Genomic DNA, 14,871 nt, shown 5'->3' with positions numbered 1-14,871 from the left:
AGACCAAACAGAGTTTACTGAACATGAACATGGTTTAGTAAGAACTGCTGGTGATAGGTGGACGGCTGTACTGGATGATGGTGTAGGTCTTTTCCAACCTTGGTGACTCCATGATTCTATGAAAATCCCTGTTCGCTCATTTTAAATGCATTTTGGACCTTTGGCTCAGCAGTGCACTGAGATTACATGTTTTAATTAACCACCTGTCTCAAATTCTCTTGAAAGAATTTACTTCATCACCACCCTAAAAACAGGACATTACACTTTGGTCCTTTAGTCACATAGAAAAGCATACCATTAGCACGCGTGCTGTGACACCCTCTCTGTATGATACCCACTCCCACACTCTGAGCATCCTAAAACTTTGGGAAACGGATACAGGGGTTTCATTGAGGTGAGCTACGTGAGGAAGAGGTGAGGAAACCCAATCAGCTTCCCTCTGCCCCATTCAGGAGCACCACATCAGAGCACCGATTCACACTCAGCTGCTGGGTTAGTCTTATTTCTATCTCTCTCCCTCACACTCACAGACATGCCTGCAGGGATACGTCAGGCGACCGTGAGTACAGCACCCGGCGACAAACACCTTGACGTACACAAGCACCGATTTCCACCTACGTGCGAGTCAGCACAGCCTCAACTGCCCTGACAGCAGGCAGCAAAAGCACCCATTCGGACGAAACCCCGCACAAGCTCAGCCCATGCACTCGCTCAGCCTAACCGTGACCAAGGGCCGGTCCCGCAGCACGAAGCGCGGCTCGCGGCCGCTCGGCGACGGCTCCACCAGCGCTGTGCCCGCCCCGCCGCCGGGAGGCTCCGTGCAGCCGGCGGCTCCCGGCCCCACCGCTCACCTCCGAGCAGCTTGGGCACCCGGCTGATCCTGCCCGTGATGTCGGCCGTCAGCACGGCGAAGTCCTGCTCGTAGCTCTCGAAATCGGACGACATGGCTTCGCCTCGCCGCGGGGTCGGCCCGGCGGGGACGCCGCGCTTCGCCGCTCTCCTCGAAGCCGCTTCCGCGTTCTGCTCCCCGCAAAGCCGTCCCCGCCGCCGCGGGTTCCGGCGCACCGCCCGCCCCTCGGCCGCCCGTTTCCCAGCGGGCCGCAATAGCGCGCGGACCGCCTCCGCCTCGCGGGCCGCGCTGGGCGGGCGGCCCCGCTCCCCGCCGCCTCTCGGGGCGGGGCCGAGGCCCGGCGGGCCCCAACGCCTCCCCTTCCCTTTCCCGTTCCTCCCGGCGGGACGGCGAGGGGCTGAGGGAGCCATGCGCGGCGGCGAGGAGGGGTCGGGCGGGCGGCGGCGGTAGCGGCCATGGGCGGCCCCGGGGGGCTGCGGGAGGTGCGGCGGCTGTGCCACTGGGGGCCGCTGGTGGCCCTGTCCGTAGTGATCGTCTGCTCCGCCACCGCCATCGCGGACGCCGTGCTGTGGTACTGGCCCCTGGACACGGCTGGGGGGAGCGTCAACTTCATCATGCTCCTCAACTGGACCGTCATGATTCTCTACAACTATTTCAACGCCATGTTTGTCGGCCCCGGGTACGTCCCGCTGGGGTGGACACCGGTAAGCGCGGCCTCGTGCCCGGGCTCGACTCGGCGGGGTGGGATTGGGGGGGGGGCCCGGCCCTGGGTGCTCACACCTGTCCTGCGGGCCGCTCCGCGCCTGCGTGGGAACCTCCGCTCGCCTCCGTGCCCCTCTGTGCTGACACGCTGCGCTGTGCTCAGCCGTCACGCGGTGCTCATTCCTGAGGAGGGCCACGAGGATGATCAGAGGGCTCCGTTCTGTGGAGAAAGGCTGAGGGAGCTGGGCTTGTTCGGCCTGGAGGAGAGCTGGCTCCGGGGAGACCTCAGTGCAGGCTTGCAGTAATTGAGAGGAGATTGTAAGCAGGAGGGGGACTGACATTTTGCACAAGCAGATGGTAATAGGGGAGGGGGATTGGCTTGAAACTAAAAGAAGGGAGATTTGGGTTGGATGTTAGGAAGAAACTCTTTACTCACACGCTGGCAGTGCTGCCCAGAGAGGTTGTGGCTGCTCATCTCTGGAAGCATTCAGGGCTAGCTTTGATTGGGCCCTGATCTGGTGGGAGCACCCGGCCCATGGCTGGGGTTGGACTTCTTTGGTTGAGGACCTTCCAACCTCAGCCACTGTGTGATTCTGTCTAACATGCAGTAAGACAAGGTAGAAGTTTGCCTTTGCTTCAGTAACCTGTGGGAAGAGGAGTGGCTGGGGCCAGAACATTGCAGACTCAGCATCTTTAGACAGCTGCCAGGAGCTGGAGCTCAGGACCATGATGCACAAATCAGTTACAATCACTCCTACTTGTGGAGCGTTTCTCAAAACGAAATGCACTACAGAGTATCCAGGTAGAGTCCCAGCAGGATACTGGGATACTCTGCTTGGCCCATTGCTACTGCTTACTGTCTACAAGTCCATCTCTCTGCACAAACACTTCTTCTCTTCCCATTTTTTTTTTTGGCCCCATACTGGTTTGTATTCTCAGATGTTCACTATAAAACCCTGCTTGCACAATTATGACTTCTCCAAATTGCTTATTTGTTTAAGCAAGCAGTACTTTCAACAGTGATGGTTATGTTGATAATGGAGAGAGTTCTTTTATTTTTTGTTTTGGCTTAGGAGGGTTGGGTTATGGAACACACCCTGCCAGAAGAAGGCGGATATGCATGAGGCCGCCATGCAAGTGCTAAGATATGTGTTGTCAGCAGAATTATGTATTCTGTGTAATATGCCCATTCTTCTATTCAAAGGAAAAATCTCAGGATTGCATGTATCTCCAGTACTGTAAAGTGTGTCAGTCTTACAAGGCACCACGTTCACACCACTGTCGAAAGTGTAACAGGTACAGTCTCTTTAAAGTTGGTTTCTGTCTGTATGAAAAGCAACTTCTATACAAGTGAGGAGCTGTTAAAATAAATTCATTCTGGTCTTGTGCTGTATATATTTTAAAGATTTCACTACAAACACTGCTTCAAATACTTCCAGTTTCCAGTTGTATGACTTCTCTGTGTTCTTACTGTGTTTTAATTAAAGAAAAATGAATAACCTACCTTTAACATTTTCTTTTCAGCTGGAAACAATTTCTCTTGGGAACTTGGCAGGGTTAAAATATGTCAGTACTGTTTCAGAGAGATGAGCCTGTGTAAATATCTAAAAATCTTCCAATCCTTTTTTTAAGTTCTGAGTCCAAGCACCTTCACATTCAGTGAGCAGGAAGGTCTGTTATGCTATCTTTCCAAATGGGAATAACTTGTAGATTTAAGAGGAAATTGTGGACTGTTTCTTACCATTCACTTGAGGATTTGTTTGGTTTTTTTTTTTCAAGAGAGGTCTATGTAAGTGAACTGATAAGCCTTTTGGGTCAACATAAAAAGCTTTTGGCTTTTTTGTGTGTTAGTCCTGCAACAAACCTGTTTTGAGCTAATGTTTTTAAGTTTTTATTATAAATAGCTGCACTGGAATTTAGTGTGTCTTGGAAAAAGCAAGCCACTTGTGCTGTCTGCAGTCCAGGCTATAGATGTATTTATCTTTTTATTGGGTGGGTCCTCCTCTGGAGGATTGCTGGAGAATATGGTAAGAGGGTATTGCAATGTGCACATTTACTTGTTGTTACTATAAATACAAGATACCCAATCAGTGCTTTCAGGAAGTAGAGACTGAAAACAGAGCAGTGTTGCAATTTGCTGCATCATTCTTGAGTTTTAAAATAAGACTCCTTTCTCTGAGTGACAATCCTCGTGTTGATAGGATATTAGAAAATGTCAGCAGATGCCTGTGATTATCTTTACAAAAGCAAGTTCTAGTTTATTTCACTAAATTATTAAAGGCAGAAACCACAGCACAGTCTACAGATCATTCTGCTGATATGTTTTAAGCAGTTACTGCCCCTCAGCTCTGGCCAAAATAACTCACACTGTGTGTATCTCTAGACTGCAGCAGTGCAGCGAGGTAGTTAATGTAAATCACAACTGAAAATCTTCTGTGCAGTGGCAGTTTTCAGTCCATGAATGGATTAAATTGTGGTGGTCCTTGTGAATCTTCTAGCCCAGATTAAGGAGCTTCTTCAGAAACAGTTGAGCTGATGATTATGATCACATTTTCAAAAACTTGTACAGCAACAGCTGAGCATACATTAACAAAAAAGTGTTATAATTCTTTAGAAGGTAGAAACTGAGCTTCCTATCAGGAATGTAGTAGCTTAAAAGATAAATGAGATCAGTAGTTTGAAATATCTGTAGTTTGATATATCTGTTTTCAGAGAAGCTGGATATCTGTGTAATTCAGCCCTTTGTTTATCACATATCTTAGGTGTGCAAAATTGCTATTAGTAAGTGGTGTGAGGTTAGTATGTAGCAGTTAATGATGTCTTCAGAGGCCTTCTGCAGAAAGCGAGAGACGTTTAATGTCTCTTAATATGCCTCTGTTGGTGTATCTTTGTGTGTTCTATATTCAGCAGGTTCAAAGGACATTAGATATTTTGTTTTCTTGGTGTGCTTATTTTATAAAGAATTGGCAGCAATATTTATGGTTAATTATTACATTTGTACTCTTAAACTTCCCATGCCTCTGCACATTGGCTCTGAAATGTGGTATTTATTAGCAACTAGTAAGTTTGAATAAAGAGAAGGAAGGACAACAGGTGAGAGTAGGACCTTCTACTACTTTCTGTTTTGCTTTCTTTTGTTCTACAGCATGAAGTATTTTGAATAACAAAAATCTCAAAATATACTTTATTGGTGGGACTAAGCGAAGATTAAGTTGTAGCAAGTTAGCAGGCCTTTCCTTTGATTTTCTTTTAAAACATCATTGATGTTGTCTATAGTAATCACCCTTTGTTATTTACAGGTGTGTCATGAAGATGGATCACCATTGCCCTTGGATCAACAACTGTTGTGGTTACCAGAATCACGCATCTTTCACTTTGTTTCTCCTCTTAGCACCACTAGGATGCATTCACGCATCTTTCATATTTGTAATGACTATGTACACTCAGCTTTACAACAGAGTAAGAAAACATAGTTAAGTGCTTAAAATGTTCTTAAAGTTGGATGGGTTATTTATTCTTGGGAGCATGGGACAATTTGCTTTCCTGAAAAGAAGCGCGTGGAATTCCTTTTTGTTCTTTCAATGTGTGCTGTTTTGCTCTTTGCATTTTGAGAAGAATGTTCAGTATTAGGCGAGGGATTCAAAAAAATGTTTGGTTCTTCCTCCACCCCCCCCATTTTTTTCCCTCCAGTTGCTTGTCATAGCCACAGAGAGTTTGCTAGAGCTTTGTGCTGACTGAACACTGATTATGAGTAGAACATATCATGTGTTATACTTTACCACAAGTTAAGTGCTATTTATCTTCTGCTTTTCACTGTTTAGAATTGTATCATTTTCTTCAAGGAGAACATGATATAATATATCTTGGGAGCCACAAATAAATTATGTTGAATTTGTTTTAAAAGTAGAAAAATTAACAGAACAATTAGGAAAGCTTCTTGTGGAATACATCCCTCGTTCCAGATCTATGGTTAAGATTTTGATCTTTGATTTTTAACCTTTGCGGTTGCATCGAAAAGCTTGAAGACATTAACTCAGTCTAACAGATAACAGCTCTGTGCTGTGTTTGCAGAGCAGTAACAGTGCAAACTGCTACTTGCAGAAGCTTTCAGAGGAAAACCTGTAGCATTTCCATTGAAAATAGATACTGAGCCATGCACGTGTTTTCTCTCAAACTGTTGAGTGTGTTCTGTAGTGTGGATTTTTGCTGCAGATTTTAGGCCTAGTTTGTGGTGGAATTTGCTACGTAGCAATTCAGGTTTAGTTTTCAACAAAGAACGAAGAGGAAAAATTAGAACAAGAAAACTTTTATATGTATATATAAATATAAAGCATTTTACTTAAATATTTATATATATAAACAAAAGTAGATACATACAAAATTTTATCTACCCCACTTGCATTATGAGCCTATCAGAGGTTGAGCAGACACCTTCAGATTACTTATCGGTAACTAGTTTGATTTCAGCAGTTGTTATGTTTCAGACCTGAACAAGAATGCTTTCCCTTTGCAGATATCTTTTGGGTGGAGTTCTGTAAAAATTGATATGAGTGCAGCCAAAAGAGACCCTCGAACCATTATTCCCTTTGGACTGTCTGCATTTGCTGCATCTTTATTTGCCTTAGGACTGGCATTAGGAACAACAATTGCTGTTGGTATGCTGTTTATTATTCAGGTAAGCTTATGGCTTCTGCTAGAAACAAGTTAAAAGATGGGACTTGCACCTCTTTTGTTACTGGTATGGACTGCAGGGCAGAAGCAGAATTCAGAATTGTGATAGGAACATTTGTTTAGAGCTTATGTAGCTGTGTTACTCAAGATTTTTTAGTTGCTTTTTCCTCCTTAGAACTTTGTAGTGGAAATCTAATAGAAGAAGAAAAGATGAGATGTGCTGTGTAAATCCTGTTCTAGAAAAGGCAAAATACCCAATACTTTTGGGGAATCTTGTCCCTGTCTGTGAAAATAGGAATAAGGGTGCCTGGCACATTGCTTGAAACGTTTGAGATCTTTGGAATGAAAAAAAAAAAAAACAACCACCCCACAATCTTAGCATAAACTGAAATATTATATTATTATATAATATTATATATTGGTATCTTTCCAAGTGTGTAATTCTGGATGATAGCATTACCATGCATCTATGCTGAATATTCATTCTGAACGTTTCATGGTTTGGTTAAGCTTATAAGTAGTTGTTCTGTTGTTCAGAGTTAAATCTAGCTTGTCAAATGAAGTTTTCTTTGCCTAGCTAATGTATTTCTGCAGGAAATAATACATCTAACGCTTTTATTTAATTTAGATGAAAGTCATTTTGACAAACAAAACTTCAATCGAGTCCTGGATTGAAGAAAAGGTAGGCTTTTACTCCAGTAGACTTGTTCTGTGTTGTTAACGAAGTTTATTCTTTTTATCTATTAATTTTTTGCTCCACCTGTCCAGATTTGAACCAAAGGTGTCACTGTAACACTCATTTAATATGAGGACTTCAGGGTGACCCTAGAAAAGCACTTGTTTTTAGGGGACTTTGCTTATCTACCTGGAAAATTGGAATTTTTTTTTCCATTTGTAACTTAAGCTGTTATTGTTTCTACTAAGTAGTTTTGTCTATCTTTAATTGTTTGACTTCCATACCCATTCTAAATGGCTTATTCAGGGCCCATGATTTTCTTTGCTTCCTACTTCTTGACTGTATAATCAATGAACATACAGATGTTACAATTATGGAATATACCAGAGAGTTTAGCTAAGCAGGTTATTACACAAAAGAGAATGAATAGAGTACTCACCCATATCCTTGGTTTGCTGCAAAACTCCAGAGAAGAGATCTCTGGAAGAGATCCTTTCTTACTGGTAGTCAGCTCTTAAATGGGTCTAGGAGAGATGGAGCCAGGCTCCACCCCTTCTGGCAGCACAGGTGAATTGCCTTCACCTGTGCTCCCAGGTTTGACTCATGGCTCACCTCAGGTGATCAATCAGAGGTTCAGGCCATGATTCAGCAGCTCCCATACACTGATTAAACTTGGGAGATTTTCTTCCATTTTAAAAGAAGTCCTAAAAATCAATGAGATGGCTCGTCTCATCTTCTGAAATTTCTCATTGATGTCTGTATCACCAGAGGATTTCACAGTATTTTTCAAAAGAAGTACAGCATGCAAAAGTTGACTTAAGAAAATACTTCTCTGCCACCAAGTTACAAACAAACATTTTGTTATTATTTTTTCTTCTTGTTCTGTGTCAGATTATCAGTAGGATCTTGAGCATTTATGAGTACCTAGATATTGCACTGCTTTCTCTTTGTCCATTGTCTACCTTAGCTGTGTCATAGTCTGTAGACCTTTGAGTAATTGAACACTGAAACTCTGTTACAACTATATAATTAAATGTGGAATAATCTGTAGAAATTTCTGTCAAATATAGACTGCTAATATATCATTTCTGAAGACTCAACACACACTACAATATGTATGTATATGTGTTTTATAAACAATACTACTGCAACATAGAACAAATTCTTCCATTGTTCCACTAGATGTCACTATAACTGAAAGAATGGAGCATTCACTAATAAGAAAATGTAATATTTAAAGCATGCCGTTACACTCAGTTCTTTGAAGTGAGCTAAACACTCTAAGTATCGAATTATGTTTGCAGTCGTTAAGCAAAAAATTCTGAGTTGTGGGAATCTTTGTGTTTAACTGAGAAATAGTTAGACATAAGCCTTTTAAAAAGGCATAAAATAAAATTAAGGCTTGGAATGGATTGGTCAGAACTATAGCCAAGTGACTCTGCTGTTAAACAGAGTGAATCAGGAATACAAACAAAACCACAAATTCTAAATGCTACAGTTATATCATCTAGTTGCAAGTAGTTTTAAAAGCCTAGGTTAGTGTGGGAATTTACTACTCTTGTCCCAAAATGGTCACCTTTGGGACTCATAGATCCACAGGGCCTATGACCTGGCCTCCTTAGTATTTGCTGGTCAACTATAGTTCCTAAGATGTTTTATGTGCTGCATTTCTTTATTTCCAGGCCAAAGATAGAATCCAGTACTACCAAACAGATGAAACCTTTATTTTTCCATATGATATGGGAAGTAAATGGAAGAACTTCAAGCAAGTGTTTACGTGGTCTGGGATTCCTGAGGGAGATGGCCTGGACTGGCCGGTGAGAGAAGGCTGTCATCGGTACAGTCTGACGGTAATTATCTTGGATGTTATCTCAGGTTAATCTTCCCCAGTATCCCCTGCCTTCCTCTGCGATAATGATTTTAAAGTAACTAGAATAGACTAAGAAGCATGAGTTCTGTCAGATTTTCTGCCATTTTTGATAGGCTGACATGCTTTTATGAGTGCTTTTAAGTGCTAAATACATTTCCCTGAGTTTAATGATTTCAGTACTTCATTTTGTGCTGAATACACATACGTCCTCTCAAACACCACCTAATTTTTTATATATGATCATTTATAGATAGAGCAACTGAAGCAGAAAGCAGACAAGCGAGTAAGAAGTGTAAGTATTTGTGATGTTTCTGATCTGACGTCACTTAGGAATTTCCTTATAACTAAATGTAAGTAATCACTGATACTGTTTCTTTTCATTTTTAAACCTAGCAATTAACAAAGGCTTTGTGTTTCCACACAAAGTGTTCTGTAACCTCTGCTTAATTAAACTTAAAATTTAGCTTCCTTTGCATTTACTCGTTAGTTTCCTAATAATAAAGATGACTCAGTGCTTAGTTGTCAAGCAGTTAATCTGGAATTTTGAGTCTCTTTCACAGCAGTGGTCATTTATGCTCAAATCTAATGGGATGCTTTAAGTGATTTTCGGTACAAAACACTCAGCAAGGCCATAGCTCCACAGTGTAATACATTGCCATGTTCTGTTCATATTTGTAGGTGCGGTATCGAGCCATAGAAGATTACAGTGGTGTCTGCTGCCCTGTGACTAAAGGTGTTAAAACATTCTTCACAACACCATGTACTGAAGAACCTAGAATTGCACTGAGTAAAGGGGATCTGATTTTAGCCACAAGAGGCTTAAAGTTAGTGGTTCTACACTTTCTCTTTTGTTAAAAGCAATATTGAGATGAGTGCTGGCATCTAATTACCTGTTATGCTTTCTTTAGACACTGGATGTATGGTGAGAAGATTCTTAACTCGGCTGTTGATGGTATGAAACAGTTATTTTCATTTTTTTTCTGTTAAAAAGTTGCAAATCAACTTTACAGCTGTCTAGCTTCTGGATAGAAACATGAGTATCATGTATTCAGTTCTCAAAATGTAGAATGACTTACTTTAATAGCATTAGCCCCTCTTCTCTTTAAAGCCACATCCACAGTCTTTACATTTGGTTTACATTTTCCAAACAGCTGTGAATGCATTGCATGTATGTTTCTTGTTGGCAAAAGAGAGGAGCCCAGCAGTCTCTATGTTGAAACCATCCATGCTTCTCATGGGAAGCTGGATGCCTCCATGAGCTGGGAGTGTTTTCAAACACCAAACATAAACAAGTCACTGAAATGAGTATAATAGTAGTTCATATTGTGAAGGTTAGGAGGAGGTATCTGTGGTAAATAGTCTTTTTTTTTTTTTTTTTAACTTTGCATGTGAAACGAAGTCTGGATGAAAGACTTTGTACATATTGAAAGTCTGGATGAGAACTCAAAATATCATTAGCACTTTGGAGAACTGGACTTTACAAATATCATGAGATTTGTTAACACTGCATAGCAAAACGCCATAAACAGGCAGGAATAACTAGCTTCATAAAGAAAGGTGGAAAAAATAATGATTAAGTAGCAGTTCTTTTAGGGGGAAAAGTAGACAACCATAATCTTAGGATGAGTCAACATTCACAAAAAGAGGAAGCATCTAGCTTCACAAATGCATGAAGTAATCCTTCCATCCCACTTAAGGTTTTCAGAAATTTGGCTGAAGTAATGACACAAGCAAACATCTTGCTACATCTCCAGAAAAGGGAAGATCAGCTGTAGAGGATTGAGTGGGAAACAATGAGAATATTTGGAGCGCTAGAAAATTAGACCTATGTGAAGAAGCTGAAAGAATTTGGGTTCCTTAACTGGAGAGGAAAAAGATAGCAGATAGCCAGGGTATGTACAAACAGACATCAGTTGCATTAAGGTTTGTTGTAGAGCAGGTTGTTAGCTGCTTCCTGTGTTTATAAGTAGAAGAGGAATTGTAAAAGATTCACATTGGGTGTGAGAAAAGATTGTCTAATAGCAAGGAAAGTACAGTACTGGGAAATATTGGAGATGTATGGAAACAGGTGAGAGGCTCCATGCATCCTTGGACAAATAAGTTAGGGGTGACTTCTATATGCTGCCTTGGATAAGAAAATAAATCCGGTATTTTCTTGGTGTCTCTTTCGGTCCTGTGTTTATCTTAAATAGTGGGTTGTACTTTGTTCCAAGTTAATGTAACTTTCCGTATCTCAAGGTGGAATAAGAGATCGAGGCTGGTTCCCTAGGAAATGTGTGGAAAAATGCCAATCTGACTCTGAAACGGATCAACCAGTGGATGGAGAGAAGAAAAGCAGATAGCCTTCTCTTTTTTTTTTTTTAATAAGAAATGGAGTTTTTTACTTCGGACCATAATCCTTTACTTGAAATTTTCTGTATTACTTTGGACTTATGCAATGACTATGTTGGAGCAAGATTTTCTTTTCCTTGCAGTTGAGAGGGTTAAATATTCCTGTGCCATGGTTTGCATTCTTTTTTTGACAATAAATAACTGAAGAAGCCATTCAGTGGATTGCCTTCAAGATGGATTTTTCTCATCCCAAATCAGGTTTCTTTTCTTTCTGCTGTTTAAACTGCATTCTGAGCAGCCATCTTTTAGTTTTTTTTTTCCCACAACTGCATCTGTTGTGATGCTTGTTACATATCTCTCATATTTTGCTTTCTTTGAAGCTGCCCCCTGAACAACACAAAATAAATCTCTAATTCAAATTCAAGATTAGATTTGTTACTCGTGACTTTTAATGATGTGAATTATCCACCTCAAATAAATAATACGTTCATATTTACTTGTGGATTTAATTGTTCTTAGATCTTATAAGAACTTGCTTATGGGCACGGAAAGGTGTATTGATTGGGAAGAAAGTATTTCAGAAGTGGTTTTCTAAACTGGAAAGACTACAGCTCTTGCAATAAGAAGTCAACTAACCTCTGCTGTCTTTGAAATAAGAGCTTTTATCCAAGGGACTGATCCATCTTAGGCTGAAAAGAAGCACTAGTTCCAAGAGAGAAAACTTCTGCAAGTCTAGTCACTAAGTGATGAATGCCTTTGCTAAAACATTTTTATGTAGTGTCTGGTATGGATTATTAGAAAGAAGACCTTTAAAAAAAAAAATTACCTGTACCAGCTGAAAGATTTTGAAATGTAAAGTACAGCACGTGGCTTAGACTAGTTCCATATCAGAAGTTGGGAGTTTTTGTAAATGACTATTCTAAACTAACACCTGGTTTATCTCCACCTGCATAAGTTGTCTCAAGACAGTGTTAAGTGTATACAGAAATAACTACATAACAGACAAGCCAGAACTGGTACTCTGTGCTGCTGCTGAGGCTGTTTACCTCTAGCACTACCCAGGCTTTTTTGTTGTTGTTTTTTAACTTCCAGCCTTCTGTGCATTACTGCTGGTGGTGAGCCATAATCTTAGGTTGTTTCTGAGCTGTGGTAATAGGGGACTAGATTCAGTTTCAGTATTCTGCAAGCAGGTTGCTTTTCCCTCTTGAAATCACAACACTTTATTTTCTAGAAGCGCTATTCTTTAGTGGCATAGGAATATGTTACACTTCTAGTTTCCCTGTTAGCAAGGGCTGAGATGAGAATACAGCAAAAAGGTAAATTCTGTGCTGTTTTGGAATGTGAGAAGACATTACTATGAAGGCTTGTAAACTGCATGGTTTACGGTCTTAGTCTTAACTGGAATGTTTTCTGTTCTGCATCTCTGAAGTCTAGAGCCAAAGAAAGATGACCAGAATAAACTTGTCTTCCAGCTGAGGAGCTGTTGAACTTGACTGTGCAATGACAAAACAGCTGCTATCTATATTGACAGTAATTAGTAGTGTAATAGAAACAAGTGGATAGCACTAATGATCACGGTTGAATGTTAGCTATTGGGAGTGGTGGGGTGAAATTTTTTAAACTGGTTTGCTTATATGACTGAATATTATTTTGTGCTTGAAGAGCATCAGAGCAGAACTGGAGCAGAATTTTGCACACCAACATTGCTCCACACTGAACCATAACATGCCCAGGAGATTTGTTCCAGAATGAGTTGATGATTGGACTTGATGATCTTAGAAGTATTTTTCTAGTCTTAATGATTCTATATTCTATTCTAAACAGTCTAAAATGGACTGTAAAGTACATGTTTTTTGTTTTACTTCTTTCATTACAGCTGCAATTTCTCTTCAAAAAGATTGAAGAGCTCTCTTTAAGCTGAAGGAAGCACTGGTTCATGAACGCTGCCAGTTGAAGGCACAACAGCGTGCAGGGTTTCAACTTCCAAAGTGATCTTGGTGGGGAAGTTTCAATTGATAAAATGAACAAAGTACTTTCCAGATGCTGCAGCAGAAGCATTCAGCCTCAAGTTGATACAGATCTCAGTTGCAGTAGATTTACTGCCCCCAGCTGAGTTGCTCATCAGAGCCCACAGCCATTTTAAGTTTATATTTCTTTTCTCTGGTTTGCCTTCCATTCTCACCAGTCCAACATCAGCCAAAAGATTGAGGCATCAGCAATTTTTAAGTCATTTTGCTTTAAGGAAACATGCAGCACAGTTAGTTACATTTGTTCCAGATTCTGGGTCTTTATACTCTGAAGTTAAGAATCACGTGGAATGTGCGTATTGACACAACAGTTATGTGAAAACATCAAGGTCTTTGGACGTAGACCAGAAACAGAACTGAGCTTAGACTGAAACAAGAGCCAATTATTATTAATTAAAGCTTCAGATGTTTCACAGCAAAGGCTGGTTATTTCCTGACCAACAAGCCTACCGGTTGCTTTCAAATGTCTAACCAAAAACATCTTAAATACCAAGAGGAACAGGCACTAGCTGTAATAATCTGTCAGAGAAGGAGAGCTGATATAGAAAACCATCCCTCTATGTTACATTCTTAGAGTTGCATTACCTTTAAAAGAAAAAAAGCAAACTGATCCAAACTACTACAAGAACAGAAAGAAAGCATTAGAAGATTGGCTTAACTCTGTGAACCCCATAAATATTTCTAAAGATAGAGAATGACAGTACTTGCTTGCCTAAGTAGTTTTCTAAAGAAACTAATGAGGTTTATTTTGCCTTAAAATAAGGCATTGCATTTAATTTATTATAGGACAAGCTGAGCGAGAGGAATGAGCTTATCCTGAAGGCTTTGACATATATTGCCTTACTAGAAGGAAAGGAGAGCTGATAAGAGGAGCAGCATCTTGTCTTGCCCTATCTTATTGCCTCATGCTGCTGGAGCTGCAGCCAAGCCATGACAGCTCAGGAAACAAGTTAGCTACAGCACAATGGCTGAAGGAAGCTATCCATGACCAGACAGCAGTAAGGCTGCAGCTGAAATTCTTTTTGTCACAAAGAAACAAATTACCCACACAGGCTTTGGTTTGAGTTTACAGTTGCAATTTATCGCATTTTATAACCTTGAGAAGTTGAAGAGTTTGAGTTACTAGGCTCATAAGTTTGTAACTGTACTGGCTTTATAACAGCCGTTGCATTTGAGAACATGTACTAAAAAAACAAAAAATCTGAACCAGTGCCTTCTAAAGCATGAATCATGTTTGGTTTAGACACGTATTTCATTAACCATTTTATATCAGACTAATCACACTTTCATTAAAAACAACCTACAGGGGTGCAGTCCAAGGCTAGGAGCAGGGAAATTCACTTTGTTATTGCTGAGCAGATGTTAAGCTCCTATTCATATTGTCACAGCTCAAGTTGAGACCGGTGCACTGAAGAAGCTTTACCATCCTGAGGGAAAACTGAAGCGTTTTCTTCCTGCACTTTCTTTGTGAACCACTTTGCTCCTCCCCCCACCCACAACACAACTGCATGAAAGAGTTTAGTCTGATTGCAGATTAAGCCACAGAAGTTCAGAATGGAGGTTACAGTTGGAGCAAGAAAACAGCTGCCTTGTAAAGGCTGAGGCTCTTCAGTGGCTGTGTGTGTGCTTCATTCACAGCCCAAGGAAATGGAAGTTCTAGCTCAGCCTGGAGATTCTGTGCTCAGCCCTGCAAGACTGGGCATTGCCAGTCAGATGTAGCCGTCTTCATCTGAAAGTCATTTTT

General features: G+C 41.0%; 2 protein-coding genes across 6 annotated transcripts in view; one reads left to right on the top strand and one right to left on the bottom strand.

Annotated features, from left to right (window-relative positions):
* Positions 1–1,260, bottom strand: part of VTI1A (vesicle transport through interaction with t-SNAREs 1A) — a 249,701-nt gene extending 248,441 nt beyond the window's left edge. For all 4 annotated transcript variants that reach the window (XM_048945667.1, XM_048945664.1, XM_048945665.1 and 1 more), the window contains exon 1: positions 852–1,260. In XM_048945667.1, coding sequence (XP_048801624.1) covers positions 852–1,260 — 409 coding nt within the window. The remainder of the gene's footprint in view (positions 1–851) is intronic.
* Positions 1,261–1,305: 45 nt separating this feature from the next.
* ZDHHC6 (zinc finger DHHC-type palmitoyltransferase 6) lies at positions 1,306–14,857 on the top strand. Of its 2 annotated transcripts, none has more exons than XM_048945663.1 (10): positions 1,306–1,554; positions 2,757–2,848; positions 4,852–5,011; positions 6,066–6,227; positions 6,852–6,905; positions 8,582–8,749; positions 9,020–9,061; positions 9,448–9,593; positions 9,678–9,721; positions 12,977–14,857. In XM_048945663.1, exons 1-10 carry the CDS (start codon positions 1,306–1,308, stop codon positions 13,000–13,002), a joined length of 1,143 nt encoding a protein of 380 aa, XP_048801620.1. In that variant the 3' UTR covers positions 13,003–14,857. The 2 variants fall into 2 exon arrangements, with proteins under 2 accessions (XP_048801620.1, XP_048801619.1); XM_048945662.1 differs by lacking the exon at positions 12,977–14,857 and adding an exon at positions 11,008–11,596.
* Positions 14,858–14,871: the final 14 nt, after the last annotated feature.

The sequence above is a fragment of the Lagopus muta genome, chromosome 5, assembly GCF_023343835.1.
Source record: "Lagopus muta isolate bLagMut1 chromosome 5, bLagMut1 primary, whole genome shotgun sequence".
Classification (NCBI taxonomy): domain Eukaryota; kingdom Metazoa; phylum Chordata; class Aves; order Galliformes; family Phasianidae; genus Lagopus; species Lagopus muta.
Note: the sequence above shows the minus strand (reverse complement) of the source record. Positions and strands in the feature narration are given on the sequence as shown.